At 42.2% G+C, this 18,832-nt stretch overlaps 1 protein-coding gene across 1 annotated transcript in view; it reads left to right on the top strand.

The window, feature by feature from the left end:
- dlgap2a (discs, large (Drosophila) homolog-associated protein 2a) overlaps positions 1-18,832 on the top strand; it is a 127,953-nt gene that overhangs the window by 93,788 nt on the left and 15,333 nt on the right. The window contains exons 8-10 of the mRNA XM_067243296.1: positions 1,994-2,211; positions 10,029-10,185; positions 11,116-11,335. Of these exons, the coding sequence (XP_067099397.1) occupies positions 1,994-2,211; positions 10,029-10,185; positions 11,116-11,335 (595 nt within the window). The remainder of the gene's footprint in view (positions 1-1,993; positions 2,212-10,028; positions 10,186-11,115; positions 11,336-18,832) is intronic.

Genomic DNA, 18,832 nt, shown 5'->3' with positions numbered 1-18,832 from the left:
ACATAGCTCTATCAGGTATTTTGTCATAATGTGATTGGTCAAACAATAGCTGGGCCAAAGGCATGTCATATCTTTCCTCAAGCATCCCAGTGGTCTGACTCAGCCATTTTACAAACCACATCAGTGACGGGGGAAACCTACAGTAACAGTTGGGGTATTAAAAGGACAGATGGATGATGCTTTGCGGCGACCTTTCGACACCGACGTAGGGTTTGATGATCACTGACAATGTCATATTTATGAGGAGTGCACGGCCCAAGTCCTAAAGGCAGTTCTCTCACATTTCCTCTGGTTGGCTGACTAACCCATACAAGCGCAGAGTGACTTAGGAAAAATCATTTGAAATTAAATGACAGATTTGACGGTTCAAAAGGAAAACGTTGACAAGCATGTACCCTCAGTGATGCATTTTCTCTAATGGCTTTTATTGTGACAGACCCCTTTCAGTTGCGGATGTTCCCCCAGTGAGTTATGTCAAAGATATTAGAAGGATAGGACAGCTGTGTGCGTGGGGATGTGTCATTTTAGACTACAGTATAGATGGGTAATTAAGTGAGTGAGTTTGAAATGTACATTGTTTTGAATGAGGCGTTTTGGTTATCTGTGTATGCATACTTACAAACACACACGGACATAGTAATCCATATGCCACAAACACTCTCACACATCCTTGATATATTATTTATCCCTGGACTTTAAATAAGAGTTCTCCTATACCCCTGTGCGTGTGTGTTTGTGTCCATGCCTGTGTTTGTATGTGTGTGACTGTGTGTGCACTGTAGGCAAATACCCTGACTCAGCTTCAGCTGCTGTGTTGGTAATTGAACTCTGTTGTACTTTTTAACTAAAGAAAGGGAGAGAGAGAGAGAGAGAGAGAGAGAGAGAGAGTGAGAGAGTGAGAGAGAGAGAGAGAGAGAGAGAGAGAGAGAGAGAGAGAGAGAGAGAGAGAGAGAGAGAGAGAGAGAGAGAGAGAGAGAGAGAGAGAGAGAAAGAAAGACAGGAAGAAGAGGAAGGAGATATAGTCAACGTTTGTGTTTAATGATCTTGTGATATTGAAACAAGCTTCACAAGCTTGAACTGTCCTCATCAGTTCATTAAACCAGAGCAGTTGCTCTACAGCTTTAATGGACTCTGAAACTTCTGTACGGCCAGTGAAATCAAATAGTAACCTCATAGCTTCAGTTTGCCAAGAGGTTTCAGAACATGCATTTTCACACACTGGTAATCCAAGCCATTTTAGCTAACTGCACCTGATCAGTATGGATGTTTGGTTCATGGTCTTTGACAGCTTGGTGGTCAGTAAACATTGTGACAGTACAGTCAGCCTACCTCGGTGTGGGGCTGTGGTTTGTTTACCACCAGCCACTGAGGCAAGAAATCCAAGGGAGTCTCTGCTTTTGTACCCTCCTGATGCACTGTCATTTTATGCAAACACTCTGAAATTGCACTGCCATTGCAGACACTGGTGTCACATTGAATAGTGAGCAGAGTAGATTTGCGACTGAGGAGAAGGAATGTTTCATGGGTTAGGATGATGGTTGTGCAGAAACCCTCAATTGCTTTTATAAAATATTTTTACTTCATGTATTTCTTTTTTATGGCTGCATTTACAGTACAGCCATTACCTAGGTAGCTCGTTTTTACTTAGACTGGGGAGGAAATTGCTTCACATTCTATTTAATACTCTCTGATCTCATTTACTATTTTCATTTGACCAATAAACATGATAGATGAAAATTGTGTAAATATTTTACACTCCCTACTACTATGCAATCATATAAAATATACTCCCTATAAACTTTAACCTAAACCAATATGTTCTTCACACTCACTGCAGAACTTTTCCTAAACTATAGTAGGTGAGGGACATGTAAGGCCGAGAATCAAACCCAGAACTTTCAAGAACTGTTGGGCTGCCCTGAATTGTTTCCACTATAAACTAAATAATATACTGAGACTCGTTTACAGTTTATTTTGTGTGTGTCCATCTTAGGTGCCCCAGGATGAGTGGGCGGGCTACCCTGGGGGGGGCAAGGATGACGAGATCCCCTGTCGGAGGATGCGAAGCAGCAGCTACGTCAAAGCCATGGGCGACGAGGAGAGCGGAGAGTCTGACTCCAGTCCCAAGACCTCCCCACAGAAGAGTATCCGGCCGGATGCCCTGGTCAAGGCTATTGCCCAGCGACCAAGAGAAGTGTTAGACTCCCAGAGGTAACATTTTTTATAATAACAATAACTTTTATGTGTATATCACCTTTCTTACACATAGGGATACTAAAGAAAATCATAATGAATTGTAAATATAAAATAACCAGACATTCACTTTGCTAATTTGCAGGGGCAAAGATGCTCTAAATATCTACATGGTTTCTGTTCAATGCATCGTTTGAATAACCTTGCAACAGAATAGTCTTGAATAGTCAAAATGTGACCCTCTGCCTATACTGGTGAGTTTAAATAGGTGGGCCTCAACTACAGCATGCCCAGTAGACAATGGCAACATAACCTCAAATGATCATTTCTTATGCCATAAATAGGTCTACACTAAATAGATTTGAATGTATTCAGACTTGTTAGAGACTCTTTCCACCGATGCAAGGAATTAGATGCTCGATAAAATAAACTTTTTAGCAGCAGAAATCATCATAAGAGGATTACATGGGACATGAAGCAGATGCAGAGAGGGAAAATGAAATTATAGAGATAATTGGAGATTAGGATGGTAATAGCATGACGTTAGAACAAATCAGACTTAGATGGAATTATATCACAACATAAGTTCAATGATGGGATGAAGCATTTGAACCTACAACAATGATGGTGGAACATATGAAGAACTGGGGATTTAATAACAAAGTTGTTTTCCTATTTACAATCGCTGTCTGAGTCTCATCTTTGTATTGGATTATCATGGTTAGGAGCTAAAGGGTTGCCATCCAGCTTTCTGTATGCAGATATCAGTATGAGAAAATTGATGGAAGGGGGATAGAATGGCACCCTTTCCACCTAAGTTACTCATTAATTATTGCAGCCCTGTAAAAATTCCCCAGTGGCCCTCACTCTTTCCCTTTACCATCGTATGTTTTACTAATTGTCTATTTGTGACTCGGTCTATGGCTCCATATGTTCATGTCAATGTTTCCCTCATTTTCTTGTCACCTCAGATCCCCCACCCCTGCAGCACTCATCATTCATATTCTCATCAATTTATGTGACAAGCTATTAACAGCTTTACATTGGCATGACGGTGTTGTCATTAAAAACGTAACTCAGAGGTGGACCTCGGTGAGAACGCTGTTGCCCCCGGTTACTGTCAGTCTAAATGGTTTGAATATTTTCTTTTGAGACTGAAAAATAATTCCTCATTGTGTCAGGGAATATGCGAATGTGCTGCTCTCCACAGTCACTGCTTTATTCTCATCTGTAAAAAGTTTTTAATTTAAGTATTATGTCAGACATAAAAACATTATATGGTGTTTGGCAGATCCGTCTTGTCCGGTGTAATTGTGAAAGGAGCACTCTTGCGATAAAGCACCATTTCTTTCATTACTCCTCAAAGGGACTTGTTCTTTGTTCACTCTGGAATATGAAAACAGTAATTACTCTGGAGCCTATTTTATTAATGTGGTATTGTAAGAAAAAACGTATTCTCAAACCAATACTTTCAGGACATAATCTATTTTCCCTGTCTTCCTTTGCTGCTGTGTCAGCTATTCCAGTGCATTGACCGACCCAGTCTGTAGACTCAGAGTAGACCTAGGCTGTAAGCTCGGAGTAGCGGCCTCCATCAGCTGTCGTCTGCTATTGGCAGGCTCATAATAGACCAGGTAGAAAAGCATTATGTATTTATATCATTCATTTTCATTTCGAAACCTGAAGGCTTTGTCTGCGTAACTGGGGAAGAAGAGTGGACCTCTTTACACTTTAGGTACTCTGTTCTTGAAAAGCACATTCTTGCATACACCACAACGTCAAGACAAAATAGCTAGTAATAGGGAGCCAGGTGGCTGAGCGGTCAGGGAATCGTGCTATTAATAAGAAGGTTGCCGGTTCGATTCCCCGGCCGTGCCAAATGACTTTGTGTCCTTGGGCAAGGCAGTTAACCCTACTTGCCTCTGGGGGAATGTCCCTGTATTTTCTCTAAGTCGCTCTGGATAGGAGCGTCTGCTAAATGTATATGTAGCTCTACCTACAGTACTTATCAAATACCTACAGTACTTATCAAATACCTACAGTACTTATCAAATACCTACAGTACTTATCAAATTTAACTTTTGATGTAGAGAGTGACCAGGACACCTATCAAATGATTAACTATAGTGGTAAAACTGGTTGAGTTTTCCTTTCTTTTGTTTTAACCTCCAAGCAAACTCTCCCACTTTCGAATCACTTCCCTTAGGGATCGGGGCAACTGTTATCATAAATGAAAACGATAATCCCAAACATAAATCCACGGGGTCAGGCCTTGTGTACGCTGTTGACATGGACACACTCGTTGCAAAGTTAATGTCACTCAAAACAAAATAGAAGATAGATAATATTGCACAGCATAAGTAGCTGGAATAATTATTTATTTAACAAATGGTTCCTACATTAACTGTTTTTTAAACAGTACTGTATGTGTTCATTCAGCACTGTTGTTGTTTCAGCCATAGAGATGGTCTGTGTTGTATCCATACTGTGTACAGATCCAGCCCAGTCTTAACTGTGGTGTTCTTTACAAGTATGGAGACCCCTTCCCCTGCTGGTTCAGTCATGATAGCCCTCCTCCCTGTGTCCCATCATGTGTTCCTCCCTCCTCCATCTCTGGATGGAACGCAGAGCTCCACTCATTGTCATTCCGGACAGGATGTGAAACGACCGTTCTTGCACTGCAAGGCCTTTTCATGGAAACAGTACTATAGTACCAGAGCGGGCGACACGAACAGAATGCTGTAGTACTCAACACATCAGCTTAGCTGGCCCCGATGACTCCCTCTCACATCCTCACAATTACAACTGGCGGTTATTCTTGGATACTGTTAACATTCTCTTTTTTTCCTCTTTTTTTTGTTGCAAGTGACAGTGTGGTGTTGATTAGCTGATTAAATTCTCACACTATGCTGGAGCACTGTGTTCTACACTAAAGAATTGTTGAAAAATACTGATTAATTCATAGGATTATTGCAGGTCATAAGGGCAGAGTAAAGTGTGAATGTATCTTGTGAGTGCACTTCATTTAGACAGAACCATTTGATTAGCCCAATGAGCACTCAGTTGTAACCTTGTGATTTCTTCTGCCACAACTGTCTGGAGTGTAGAGGACAGAACTCCAAACCTTGTTAGTCTCGTTAAAAATGATTCCATGCAGATGCAGCGATTGTGGAAGTCAGAACTCCACTCTACACAATGTATCTGGGAGCAGTTAGGCTGATATCCTGCTGTCCATACTGAATGGCACATATTGACTTTTGGTGTGGCCTGACTGGGAGTCTATTGACAGCTACAGCCATCGATGACAGGGCTGAGCTGCTGTTGCACTGCATTGTGCACAGAGGTGGTTAACCCACTAGGGAGTCATTATTGTGGTGTTTGGGTACCTGTTTCAGTCCAGGCTGAGGTTGCTTGCACTGGATAATTTTCATTCACACCTCCTTTCTTAAGGTTTCAAAGACTTGTCTCTCCCTTTGCGTTTGTACATTGTCCTCTTGCAGTCCCCTTGGAAACATCCCAGCATATTCTCACTGTTCTTTTAACACTGTTTAAAGTGACATTTTTAAATATACGTGCAGCCTAGCAGTACATCGGGTGCGTCTCGGAAATCGTACTGTTTTGAATGAAAACAATTGAAACATGTTTATAATAATATTGCTACATACTTTTTGGGCCAATTCAGTGTCTCAATCTCCCATCTCTCATTGGTTTAGAGCTCAAATTACAGAGATGATTCCTCTGTATGGGTCTTCTTTCACGAGTGGCGCTGCTGCTGAGAGGCAACCGACACGAGAACTCCCTCATCACACCCTGGCTCACAGTGCTCAACGGGATGGAATTGGATTGGATTTGAGGGAGGTGGTGGTGGAGGGGGGGGGCAGGCTGGATGTTACCCCTCTACTTGTAGAAATGTGATATCCCTCCGGGGCCACGGAACAGTGGCGGCGTGTCAATCTGACAGCAGTGCTTCCTGAGGATGACGGTGTGACAGTGGGAACATCCCTTCACTCTTCTATCAGCCCTCTCTCTAGCTCGCTCGCTGACAGGGCCTGGCGCTCCCTTCTTCACGCCAATAAAGAATGTATCCGTGTCCCATGTCTTCCCATGGCCCTTTGCCCCCCCTTTCGAAACACACCCCACTCACGAAGAGGGGCTCAAAGTTAATGATCATTTTAATTAATAATTATTGGGATCTGTAATGTCCGACGCACTTTATAGTCCCCGGGGTCCTTCATAAACTCTCGGGCGAACACTAAGATAAATGGAATTTATATTGAATTTCTCTGCATACAAAGGACCTGCCGAACTTGTTCAGTGCATGTAGTAATGATGATAAGAAGTGGCAACATCAGGTGTTAGCACACAGCGAGGCAAGTTAATGAGTCAATCAGGCATAATAAGTAGTGTCTGATATCGGTGGAGGGTTTGATAACAGGTCAAAACACATGCACACACGCGCACACACACGTGCATACACAAGCACACACACACACAAGCAATCTCTTTAATGGCTTCCTTCTCATTAGGTATGGGGCAAAGACTTTGCAAGACAAGCCAATCATTCCTGGCTATTTTGGGCAGTTTTAAAATAACTTCAAACTGTGATTACCCTTTTGAGTAGCAGTTGTAATTAATCAGAATTAGCACATATGAGACATCATTTATTCCTGACATAAGGGTATTACTCATTCAGATTACAGTGCATATGAATATTTGCTCCTCAAATCTCAAGGTCAGCTTGAAATACCAGGAAATGATTTGTTGCCTTGCAGGATGTATGCTGCACACAGTACCTATTGATTTATTGGTTTGGCTCCAAAGGAAAACATCTTTACCAATGTATATAGAAGCCTACTTCTCAATTCTGTATTGTGTTTCCCTGTGATCATCATAGGTCTCTATACTTCTAGTGCAGTAGAGTCATTGATCTTATGGCCATCTAATAGCATATATAGTAGCTTTATTTGTGGAATGCATATTGGACAAATGTCATACTGTCCTGTGCATCATATAGTGATGTCCTATCTTTACTACTGTAAGTCAAATTTGAACTTCACTGCACATTATCTTCTATTCTATTGCCAAAAACATTCAAGAACATAATTATCCTCTGAGGGTTTGGAGTCTGCTCTGTTTTCTGAGTTACATTTCCGCTGACTTCCTGGTTATAGTCTAGCCCATAGATTTCCCATAAGTCCAATAGACTACCATCCTGGGATTTAGAGTTTATTTTCTGCTTACAGTATAACCAACTCTCTTTCTCTTCTTCTCTTTCTTTCTCTCTCTCCCCTTCCTTTTTCTGGCTCCTTTCTTTCTCTCCCTTTCTATGTTGCTTTCTCTTAGCACCCTTCATTAGCCACTCAACATATACCATGAAATATGAATTATCTCGCTCCCTCTATGTTCATAGAGCTCGGTACTGTGGCTTTGTCTCTGTAGACCTTTGTTTAACCGCTGAAATAATACAAGCGTCCCCATTCACTAGCAACATGAAAAGACCAAAGAGGGAAAAAGTCCTAGATTTCCATCTTTGCATAGTTTAATATTTGATGACAATGGAAGTGCATTAGCACCCGTTAAGAGACATTACAGCCAAATGTGCCTGGGTAGAATTGATAAAGGGCAAATCTCTTTTATGGAGCAGCTTCCATCAACTCAACCACCTATTATAGATATCTCCATACAGCGGAGATGGGTAAAAGAATGCTCATGTTATACCTCAGCCTGTGTGCTTTCAAGGGATGTTTTTCATTTGTCACACTGCAAAGTTACATTACATTAAACTACAAGTTAAGGTCAAATTTATGTCCGCGGTTTTGTTTGATTTTAACAAATATTTTGCTTTAAAATGTGGTTGTTTGAGGAGTTTGGTTGCTACTTTTACGTACAGTATAGTAACTTATGGTTGTCTTTTTTGGACTTGGCATTTTTTCTGAATTCATATGTCTCTATGAAATACATAAATTGATTGATCCTTCCATTACATTATGTCTTGTTTCTGTCATTGGCAATATCATGAGGTGACTCGTTCATGTCCAAGCACTACTATCAACTAACAACTGAAACATTTCCACACTCCATAAGTTAGTTTCCAATTGCCATCTTGTCCTGAAAAGTGTCACCTGAATGTTTGCAGCCCTTGCGGTGCTGGTGTACTCTACACCTCAAGCAAACATTGAAAGCCCTCTGCAACCCGACCCCAAAACCCATACAGATCAGAACCCATAGTGGTGTGCAGTGGTATCTGACACGTTCACTTCCACCCCACCCCGCCTATCCCTTACCAGAAGACTCAGTAACCCCCGTGTCTTTCTCTCTCTACCCACAGCTTTTACCGTTTGGATAAAATGAACAGTGACGTGCGTAACTACATCACCAATTTTGCTGCAGACTTAAGGTGAATACAAGCACGTAGGCTCCTAACTTCCTGGACAGGCTTTTTGCCTCTGCCATCTTGCAGTGGTCAGAGTTGCAGGCCAGCTGGCACGGAGCCCTGCTGACAGACTCAATAAGAACACCTCATAGAGCAAACACTCAGGCCAGTCAATGAGAGGTCAGACGGGGCAATCTCGCCACTCTGCCAACCCTTATGGCACCATTAAACCAAATATATAGGACGAGGCTGACTTACCACAAGCCATTCTGCTGTTGGAGTCTTGAAAACCATTGTCCAATCGGAATCATACCTTGAATTACCATCAAGGTGGAAGCCAGTGTTGGTTTGATCTTACCTTAGTAGTGGCATGTTTGGTGCTTGGGTAAATTATGTAGTTGTTGTTACAGACACTGCACTTTACCGTCATCTTCAAGCTCATTGCTGACGTTCATTTTAGGATTGAATCTTGTCCAGCCATCTTTAACTCTCCTTTTAGGATGGAATCTTGCCCGGCAATCTTGTTTCTCTCTACATGGATGATTGCTATTGGTGATGAATCCTGTGGAAAAAAAACATTAGGTCTGGCGTTGACAAGACGGATAGAAAGAGTTTTAATCACAGTGACATTTACATCATGGAAGAAGCCAGCTTTTGTCACAACAAAAAAAATGGTTACTCATCCAGATCTGACATTAGAATTAGGCACATGGAAGAAGAACTCACCTTTTCAGGTGTTCCTAATGCTCTCTCAGTATTATTCATTTGAACTCCACACATCTGTCTCTGCCTCTGTATGTTTCCTTCCTGAAAAACTGAAGCAGATTTAAAGCCTAGCTACCTATTAGCCACTTCACTCTTATCCTTCTGGGGCAGCACATTTAATTGACCGGGCTGACAGTCCGATGCTGTTTCAGAAATGCTTGCCTTCTAACTAGCTCCTTATTTGCATTTCCCTCATTTCCAAGCATTGATTAGATGCTTCAGCACAATAGCAAATCGAATTACCATTTTGAGGATGCTGTTGAACACAGCAATGATTTAGTGGAAAGAAAAACAAAAATGTCCTCTTAAGGGAAAAAATGTCATAATCAGTCTCACATAGAAGTTCAGGTTTCCAAAAGTGTGCCTGGTGGTGCTACTAAAACATAATTGTGTTTGTCTCTTTGTAATATCTGTGGTCAGTTAACAATTTAGTTGTTTATCAGCCAAATTTAATTTGATAGAAATGACTAAGCCCTTTCTTACAGCGTCTTGATTATAGTCTCCCTACTACCAGCTCTTCTCTGCACATCAAATTTATTTTTCTCTCAATTTTTGTTTCTCTTTCTCTGTTTTCTGTTTTTCTCTTTCCTTCTCTCTTTATATATATATATCTCTCATTTTGTTTCTCTCTCTCTATATATATATATATATATAAATACATATATAACTCTCGTTCTTTCTCTCTCTATATGTTTAGTCAGAGCTACCACTTGCAAGCCACCAGAGATATGCACCCCAGCATGGCTCTGGAACCCGCCACAAACTACAACTCCCAAGCACCCCAGTTTCGCTCAAGGAACCAGAGCTACATGCGGGCTGTCAGCACGCTCAGTCAGGCTAGCTGTGTAAGCCAAGTTAGCCAGGTGAGTTTGTTTTGCTGTTTGTTTGATGATTCTGTGATGAATTATTAAATTAGGGAATTAATGAACCACTTCTGAGTTTACACACACACAGTACAAATACTGTGCATATATACACATACCCGCATGCACACAGACACAAGGCGCCAGCCAAGTAGGTGAGATACTCAAGATTACATCTCACTGCTGCATTTGAGCCATGAACATGTTTTCATGTGCACAAAATGAGATTGAATCCATTTTGTGATCTAAATCTTACTCTTAAACAGGGGTTTATTGACTTGTCCTGTGTCTTAAAAGCTCAACCTCACTCCCCCCTAATTCCCTATCTCTATCTTTGCCTCCACGGCACCTTGCCGAGGTCATTACCAGATAATACATCTTGCGATAGAACAGGATTGTTATCTCCGATTCTTAAGATTGCCAAATGGGAAGGGGGAGATAGGCATCGACCCATTTCAACTTGACTGAATTGGTATCTCTGAATCGTAAGATGGAAATCTAAGGATAATTCTGAATGTAAGCCAAATAATAGTTCTGTAAAAGTCAAGAAGCACAGTCTTGCAGGAGATTCAAGGAGGGACAGCTCATTGAGTTTGTCATCATACAGACTGACCTTGATTTTATCTATCTCTCCCCTCCTATGTGGTTATGGATAGACAGGTTTTCAGCAGATGAATATGAACGTTGCACAATGAGCATTTCGTTTTTCAGCTGTGTGCTGCGTTTGCAAATGGAAACATTTTCCTGTTCACGTAATGAGAGGCCACATACTGTAATTAAATTTTGTTTCCATATATATTTACAATTTAACTACATACGACAATCTCAATAATGCCAACAAATTCATTCTAAAAAGCAAGCATAAATGTCCCATAGTACATTGAGAGGGGAGAATCTATAACTCCTTCATATTCCTCACAGGTCAGCGAGACGGAGATGAATGGTCAGTTTGAATCTGTGTGTGAGTCGGTGTTCAGCGAGGTGGAGTCCCAGGCTATGGAAGCCTTGGACCTGCCTGGCTGCTTTAGGACCAGAAGCCACAGCTACCTGCGGGCCATCCAGGCTGGGTACTCCCAGGACGACGACTGCATACCTTCCATGGCCTCCTCCACTGTCACATCCACCATCAGGTCCTCTACAGGTAAGGCTAGAGGTGATACAAACAGTTATGCATATTTGTGGACACTTAAACAGTACCTTTTGAGCTCTATGACAAGATATGCAGTCCTCTCCTGACTGCATAAAAGTTCATATTAGGAAAATTATTTAATTAACATACAAACTTGGTATATGTTGTGATATGCCTGTGACATGCTTCACGAAACTGCGACTACTTTTGCATGGACCATGTTTTCTTGTTTCATCGCTGTTGATATTATGACTGTACAGTTTGTGAGTTGAGCCTATTCACCGTACTGCATTTACAATACAACGCTTCATCTGCTCATTCATTGGACGCATCAGAAAGTAAAGCTATGAACCCTATTGAAATGATGCTGCAGGGACATTGAAAACATTCAAAAGTCTCATCAGACCTTTGTAGAATTAGGTAGCAACTGCATTTCGTCTTTGATTTGGATCCGTTACTTTGTGTCATGATGCCACAGATGATACAGAGCGGAGCGTTCTGGTCTGATACCTTGGCTGAGAAGTATCCTATGTAGCAAGATTGATGATCACACAATCACAGGTTTTCCAGACAAAATATTTCTCTTCATGCACTTAGACATGGGTATGCCTTATTTGCACCACATTCTCTGGCTTTGAGGTTTTCCTCCCACAGATTCTTCAAGTCAGTTACCACACATTGTTGTGTCTGAGGATACAAATCACAAAGGCATCCATCACAGACACAAAAGTTACATTAACAGATTGTTTTGTCTGGACATCAATGTTTATTTATGTTGTGTAAAATAAGTTTTGAATGTAACACTGATTTACAAATATATTTATATACATATGTTAAGCAGTGTATTTAAAATACTGTCCTCTTAGGTCAGTGAGTGAATAGGAAATTGCTGGTATCCCGGGTTGTGCACTGTGAGTCGCGACTGGTCTTTGTTTATGTGAAATATTCTCACAATGGTTACTGGATTCACCATGGACAGGTCCAACTGAAGATTATTACGGGAACCATGAAGGAAGAACAAGTGGAAGTATTCTGGAAGCAAGCCCAAGTGGATTCCTAGTCTCCCTACAGAAGATTCATAAAACCACCAATCTGTTTGAGTTTATCTTACTAGGGACGGTTAGAAGGTGTGGCCATCTGGAGATTTGTGCTAATATACATATATTTTAATTATTATTATTATTATAGTTGTTTACACTGCTTTCTCGATTCCCTCTGTTTTGGCGGGGTTACTTGGACACTTGGTGCTATCACACCTGAGATAGATGCGCTATACTGGACCTCACATGTTCAATAGGGTTCATACGGTACTTCCTGATTAATGTAGACAGGTTTGGAAGCTTTGCTCATCTTTGCCTCTTTTCATTGCACAAAGAACATGTGTGTAACATGCTGAAATCTTTCAAAAGTATCTCAAAGTAAAAAAACTTTCTACAAGTAATATGAGGTTTGTCTCTTACACCTACTTTGCCTGTAAAAACGTCCCCTCTGTGATGTGTTTGTAAGATAGGGCTTCTCCACTTTGTGCAGTGAAAAGATTTAAAGCATGCATGATTTTAAATTGAGAAGGCAGTGTAAACCGTAATTACAAAATGAGTCAAAATGGGAGTATGTTCATTTTAATGCGGGTCAACAAAAATACATTTCCCAACAGAAACGTTATCAAATGTTCTTTGTGAACAGCATGTGCTATCCAAAATGTTTATGAACATGATAATTAAGTAATGTGGTTAAACACTGGTAGCCATTTTAACCAAATTCACATCTTGCGTCCTCTTATTTTGACTCATACAAAAGTGCATGACTTGGTGTTCGTGCTTTGTGGATAAGAATAGCACATTTCCTCCAGCTGCTCACACCTGCAGCCTTACATGCACATATTCACATTTGTCTTCCAGAGGGAAATTATGTGCAGCAAGGCACTAGATTGCCTGGCCGGGCCAGTGTACGTGAAGAGTTGGCAGACACTGTCCCCTTGGCTCATGATGATTTAGGCTGTCCCATCAGAAGAGACAGACTTTACCGCCAAGACAGTATTGGTGCAACAGCCAAGTCCCTCTCCGGACCCCCTGTATCTCCCAGCCTCTTCAGGACGCCCAAACCGAATATTCAGTCAGCAGATCGGCCTTCCCCCAAAGCCATCCAAGCTAGCATTAAGGAGTCAGCCACCCTGGCAGCTGCCATTAGTATGCAGTGGAAGGAGGAGGTCTCAGCCATGCGACGTGAGCTAGCAGAGCTCAGAAGAGATCTTTGCACTGAGCTCAGGGCCTTCAACAGTAACTTCAACTCTTTCACACAGCACTACAACACCTGGTCGCCCCAGGGGGCCAGTGGAGCAGCTGGAGGGGCAGGAGCTGTTGGGGGAGCCGGGGAAGTAAGGGATCCTGGGGCAGCTAGGGATCCCGGAGGGGCAAGGGAGACTGGACGAAAAGCCCACGTGGCTAAAGTGTCTGTGGGAACCCAGGCGAGGAGCAAGGGGCTTGTCCGACAGAGCACGGCCGACGCAGCCGTCATGTGTCCAGAGGAAACAGAGGAACAAGAGAGGAACAGACGAGCTCTTCGGCGCCTGCCCAAACAACTCTCGATGGACCCAAGTATTCTAACACGCCCACATTCTATGTTTGTGGAAAGTGCTATTCCAATCTCTCTGGATCCAATAGAACCAGTGACGAGGGTCCAGCAAAAACCAGTGGACACTGTCGTCAGGGTGCGCTCAGAGCCAATGGACCCAGTTGTCAGGGTTAAACCAGAGCCAGTGGACACAGTTGTCATTGGTCAACCAGAACCAATGAACACAGTTGTCAGGGGTCAGCCAAAACGAGTGTCAATAGACTCATCCACAGTTTACCCATTAGACACAAGTGACATGAGCATGTTTAGCACCTCCAGGAACCACCAGGAATATCCTGATGCATTTACATTAGTACTCTCAGATTCCCAGTCCATGGAGCCTGACACTAGTAGCCCTCTTGATTCAGAAATGTTTGACCCAACCACTTTGTTCTCTCTTGATCCAGAGTTTGTAGACTCAGGTAATGAGAGACTTGTAGATATAGAGCGACCTCACTTAAGTGTTATGACGGCGCCATACTCTACAGAGCCTGTGAAGCAAAGTAAGATGCATCTGCCATTTCCAGTTCCTGTTGTTACTGTGTCCCCACCACAAGAATCTGAAGATGAAATGTACCCATCAGATTCGGAATCACAAGACCCTGTCACTGTGTGTGGCCAAGATCCAGTCTCTCAAGACCCACCCACTGTGTGCCTGTCAGACCCAGTCCATGTAGATCTAGTTGCTGAATCGTCTAATCCAGATGCACCTTTTGCAGGCAGTACAAACAAAACTGAATCTGACATAGAACCATTGTATGATACTAGCATTGGTTCACCTGACCTGTCATTTGAAGACCCAGTCACGACCTGCCCAAGTGACATCAGAATGCTAGATGTAGGTACTTTAATTCCGGCTGTGATAGTGTCAGAGTACACAGACACCCTTCCAGATCCAGTATCCTCACAGTCCCCAATTACATGTCCACCAGATTCAGTATTTCCCTACTCAGAGATCCCCGACACCACTGCCCCAGATTCTCTGGAACCAGAGTGGCCACCCCTTCCAGAACCACTGGATGCAGCCTCTATATACTCCTCAGATCTCGTCCACTTTGACATGGTCATTCTGAGTTCCTTCGATCAGGAGGATCTTGATTCTGTCTTTCTTGATCCAGAACCAGAACCTATGGATCTGTCGAATGAGTATCTGTCTGACACAGAGCTGTTTGACCCAGTTGCCTCTTATCAACCTGGCCCAATGTCTCTGAGCCCTTCCCCACCATCCCTAGATGCAATCACTGTGTCTCCACTAGAATCATTAGAATCAGCTGGTTTTGACTCTACTAATGAGTTAGATAATTTGCCTGAGGTGCCAGAGCCTGCGTTTCCTGAACATCCAGTTGAACAAAGCCCAACATTGGAGTACCCTGATTGTCCAGTACCACAACACCCTATCATTGAATACCCGGAATATACTGCAGCTCACGAACCAGTCATCACAATAACCCCGCCTAGTCCAATATCATTTGACCTGGAGAGTTTACCATCCTCAGAATCAGCTCTAGTTGACACGGCCACTCAGCTCTTCTTCGACCCAAACACTCAAGACACAGAACTTCCGTTTCTCGCCACGGCCAACAGACCAGATGTGGATCTGGATCCCATGGACCCGGAGGACACAGGGGATCCACACTATCTTGATGCCTCTAAGGACCATGAGGCTCCAGCGGAGGAGATGCCCTCAAATGCCACAGGAGTGCCCCCAAGTGATCAGGACTTCCTTTGGGGCAGATGGCAAAGGAGGGCCCAAGAGCCAGCAATCATGAAGCGGAGTGCCAGTGTGGAGCTATGGAGTGGGAGATATGAGTACAACAGTGCAGAGATCACATACATGTCCCTGACTCTCTAAGCTTTGAATGGGAGATTAAATGTAGCTATAAATGATGAAAAAAACATCAGTAGCAGCAACAATACTAGTCCATGCTGGAAGAATGTAATAAACAATCAATGGAGCTGAATGTGTACTTGCCTGAATTCCTATTAGCATTTGAAAATAATGACTGTATCAACTGTTTGTCACACACAAAAAAAATGAATGTGAGTCAACCAAACTGGTGACACATGACTTTTACTATTCCCTCCCAAAATACTGTGGAGGTCTGTGTGGTAAATAGCCCCCAGACTTTGGGTATTGACAATCGTTCCTGTAACTGTGAAGATGTACTGTTTTTCCTCCTAAACGTTTCAAGTTTCTTTGTTCAATGTCACCTGTGACTGGGGTGATGTGAATCTTGGCAGTTATCATATAACTACAAATCTTCAAGACTTCTTGTAAAACAAATGGGCTGTTGGATTCCCCTCCTCGAAGAAACCACAACACTGGGGAAAATTATTGTTTGCACAATCAAAAGATGGAGGCAAGAAACAGTACTGTAGTCAGAAACTGTATGGATAAGTATTAATTATATCAAAGTTTACAATATTGTGCATGTCTGTGCTAGCACACATACTCACAACACATAAATGTTGTCAAGGAAATGTTATTTATACCAGATTGCCAAAACATGATGTGTTGACCTGTCAATCAACCCATCTGCAGTGATGGAGGTACCTTCTGGGAATTATGTTTTTACTGAAATGTATCATCCTTGTGCTCAGGAATTCAGGACTGAGAATGTCAAACAACTGGTTATCAAGTAAAGTGAAATGTTGGCTTATACTGTACAGTATATTCAATGTAAAAGAGAACTCACTGTACAATTTCTTTTAATATAGACATATTGAAGGTATGAAAAGGATTATGTTGAAGTGCATGAATAAGATGCCCTGTTGTCTTTTAGGTGTTTTGGAAGTGCCAGAATCAGTATTTTTCTGGCAACTTGTGACAGAAAGACTTATCTGTTTCCAGCTTTGTGCAGGAAGAGACTCAGAGACATATGTGCTACTTCAGTTACATAATTTGTGGATTAAATTGTTAATTGATTTCCAAGGTCTAATAAAGTATGCTGGAAGGGGGGAGTCTGAAACCTGAGTTTCCACATTTTTTTTTTTTTTTTTCATCATATTGTTTTAAGAAACTGCTGTATTATTTCTTAATGTTCGTGCTGAGCCCTTCGTACAAGTTTGCTCTGGATCTGACAAGGCTTTCACAGGGAGGAAAGTTAATTAGATTGCATTGTCGTATTTATCTTGTACTTTAATCTAGAATCTTTCCCTTTCCTTGCCTCCTGTAGTTTTACACTTTTCATTAGAAAAAGCCTTTTCAAGAAATGAGCAAAGCACTATCTATCGCAGTGACAAAAATATGTTCTCTCAACAAAAAAAATGGTGCTGAACATCTTTTCAAGAATTCTAATGTCCCTATTTTTCCTGTACTGTGAATGTCATATTACCATTTTAGGTCAATACCCCCATTACATGCATAGTCAGATGCTTCAGTGTTTTCATTATGTAAAGTTTCAGTAGCACCTTTACAGAGCATGGATTTATTTTCCAAGGGCTACAGTATCAACCAAATGAGTCATGCTTATGCTTGCCATCTATCATTTAACTTTAAATCCTCTCTTTTCATTCATCACAGTTTAGACATGCTTGGTTGTCAATCAGTTAGTAATCAGTTTATCTGTCATCACATAAGACCGTAACTAATGTATTTTAGAAATTAGTGGATGACCCCATCTAAAAAACATTTAAATATCTCACCATGTCATATTTTTCTTCAGTTTTTAAAGATGATCTGACTGCCACTCAAGTGCGTAGATTTGTTTTGAACATTGTCGGAGGGGGGGGTGGGGGTTGAAAAAACATAACACAACATTAATAATATTCAAACATCGTTGTTGTTTGAATATTAGGGGGGTTACCTCCCCCCACCCCCCCACAAACTACGCCCTTGACAGACTAGTCTGAATCACATATTCCAACTATAATCTATAATCCATGGAGCTATTAGTCAGGATCTTAAATGAGTAGGGCCAATGTATGGGCAGAAAACAGTGTGCCCTCCATTTTGAATGCTACCCCAATCACTTGTTTCAGGGATCCAGTTCCGTCTCCCCTCCACCTCCAGCATGGATGGGACCCCCCTGCAGCCCCCAGGTAAACCTCACCTGGGCCTCAACACACACCCAGCACAACAGGCTTAGAGACCCAGACTAGCTAAATTAGACATATATATTACCAGCATGATTATTGTCATTCACACAAATAAACAAATATTACTGATCGATCGTTTTTGCACTGTTGCTCCCATTCACTCAAACCTGTGGTTTTATAAGACACTTACTTTGGCCTCTTTGACAAATGGTCTCAATACTAATTGATGAACAGCACAATAATTGAACCTCACACTCAAAAACCCTCAATGTTAATAATCGGGGAAAATCACAGCCTAGCCATCAAGTACTTCTGCATGTGTTCCTCATTTTACGGCCATTTCACAATGTTTTCTCCTTGATCCACTCTGTGCTCAACAGTGGCTCTTTTTGATTCATCAAGCAAAGCCCTTATAGTGCAGGTAGATTGAAAAACGGCAGCTGAATTTAAAACCTCCAGCCCCACCCCCTCCACCCCCACCCCACACCAAAGCCCCCATCTCCAGAATGAGAGAGAGAGAGAGCGATAGAAGCCGGAGCCGTAAATAGGCTCTATGGATGAGACGGACGCTCCAGGGACGGCAGCTCTCTTGACGCATTTATGAGAGCCGTCTCTTCCCAGACCGCCTCAATGCCTGGCCAGGACTGCTGTTCCCCCTGTCTCTCTAGTACACACATGCACACACACCCGCACACATACACGCCTTCCTCTGGATGTCCAAGGTGTCTATTTTTAGCCTTCCCTGGGCCTTTGGTGATCCATCTGCCAGCAGTGGCTCTTTGTCAAGCAGTTTTGTTTTAGAGGGCCGGAGTTCAGGGTAGGTTGTTTACATCAGTCACAGCGGTGGCAGATGCTGTGCTG

This window comes from Osmerus mordax, chromosome 9 (genome assembly GCF_038355195.1).
Source record: "Osmerus mordax isolate fOsmMor3 chromosome 9, fOsmMor3.pri, whole genome shotgun sequence".
Taxonomy (NCBI): domain Eukaryota; kingdom Metazoa; phylum Chordata; class Actinopteri; order Osmeriformes; family Osmeridae; genus Osmerus; species Osmerus mordax.
Note: the sequence above shows the minus strand (reverse complement) of the source record. Positions and strands in the feature narration are given on the sequence as shown.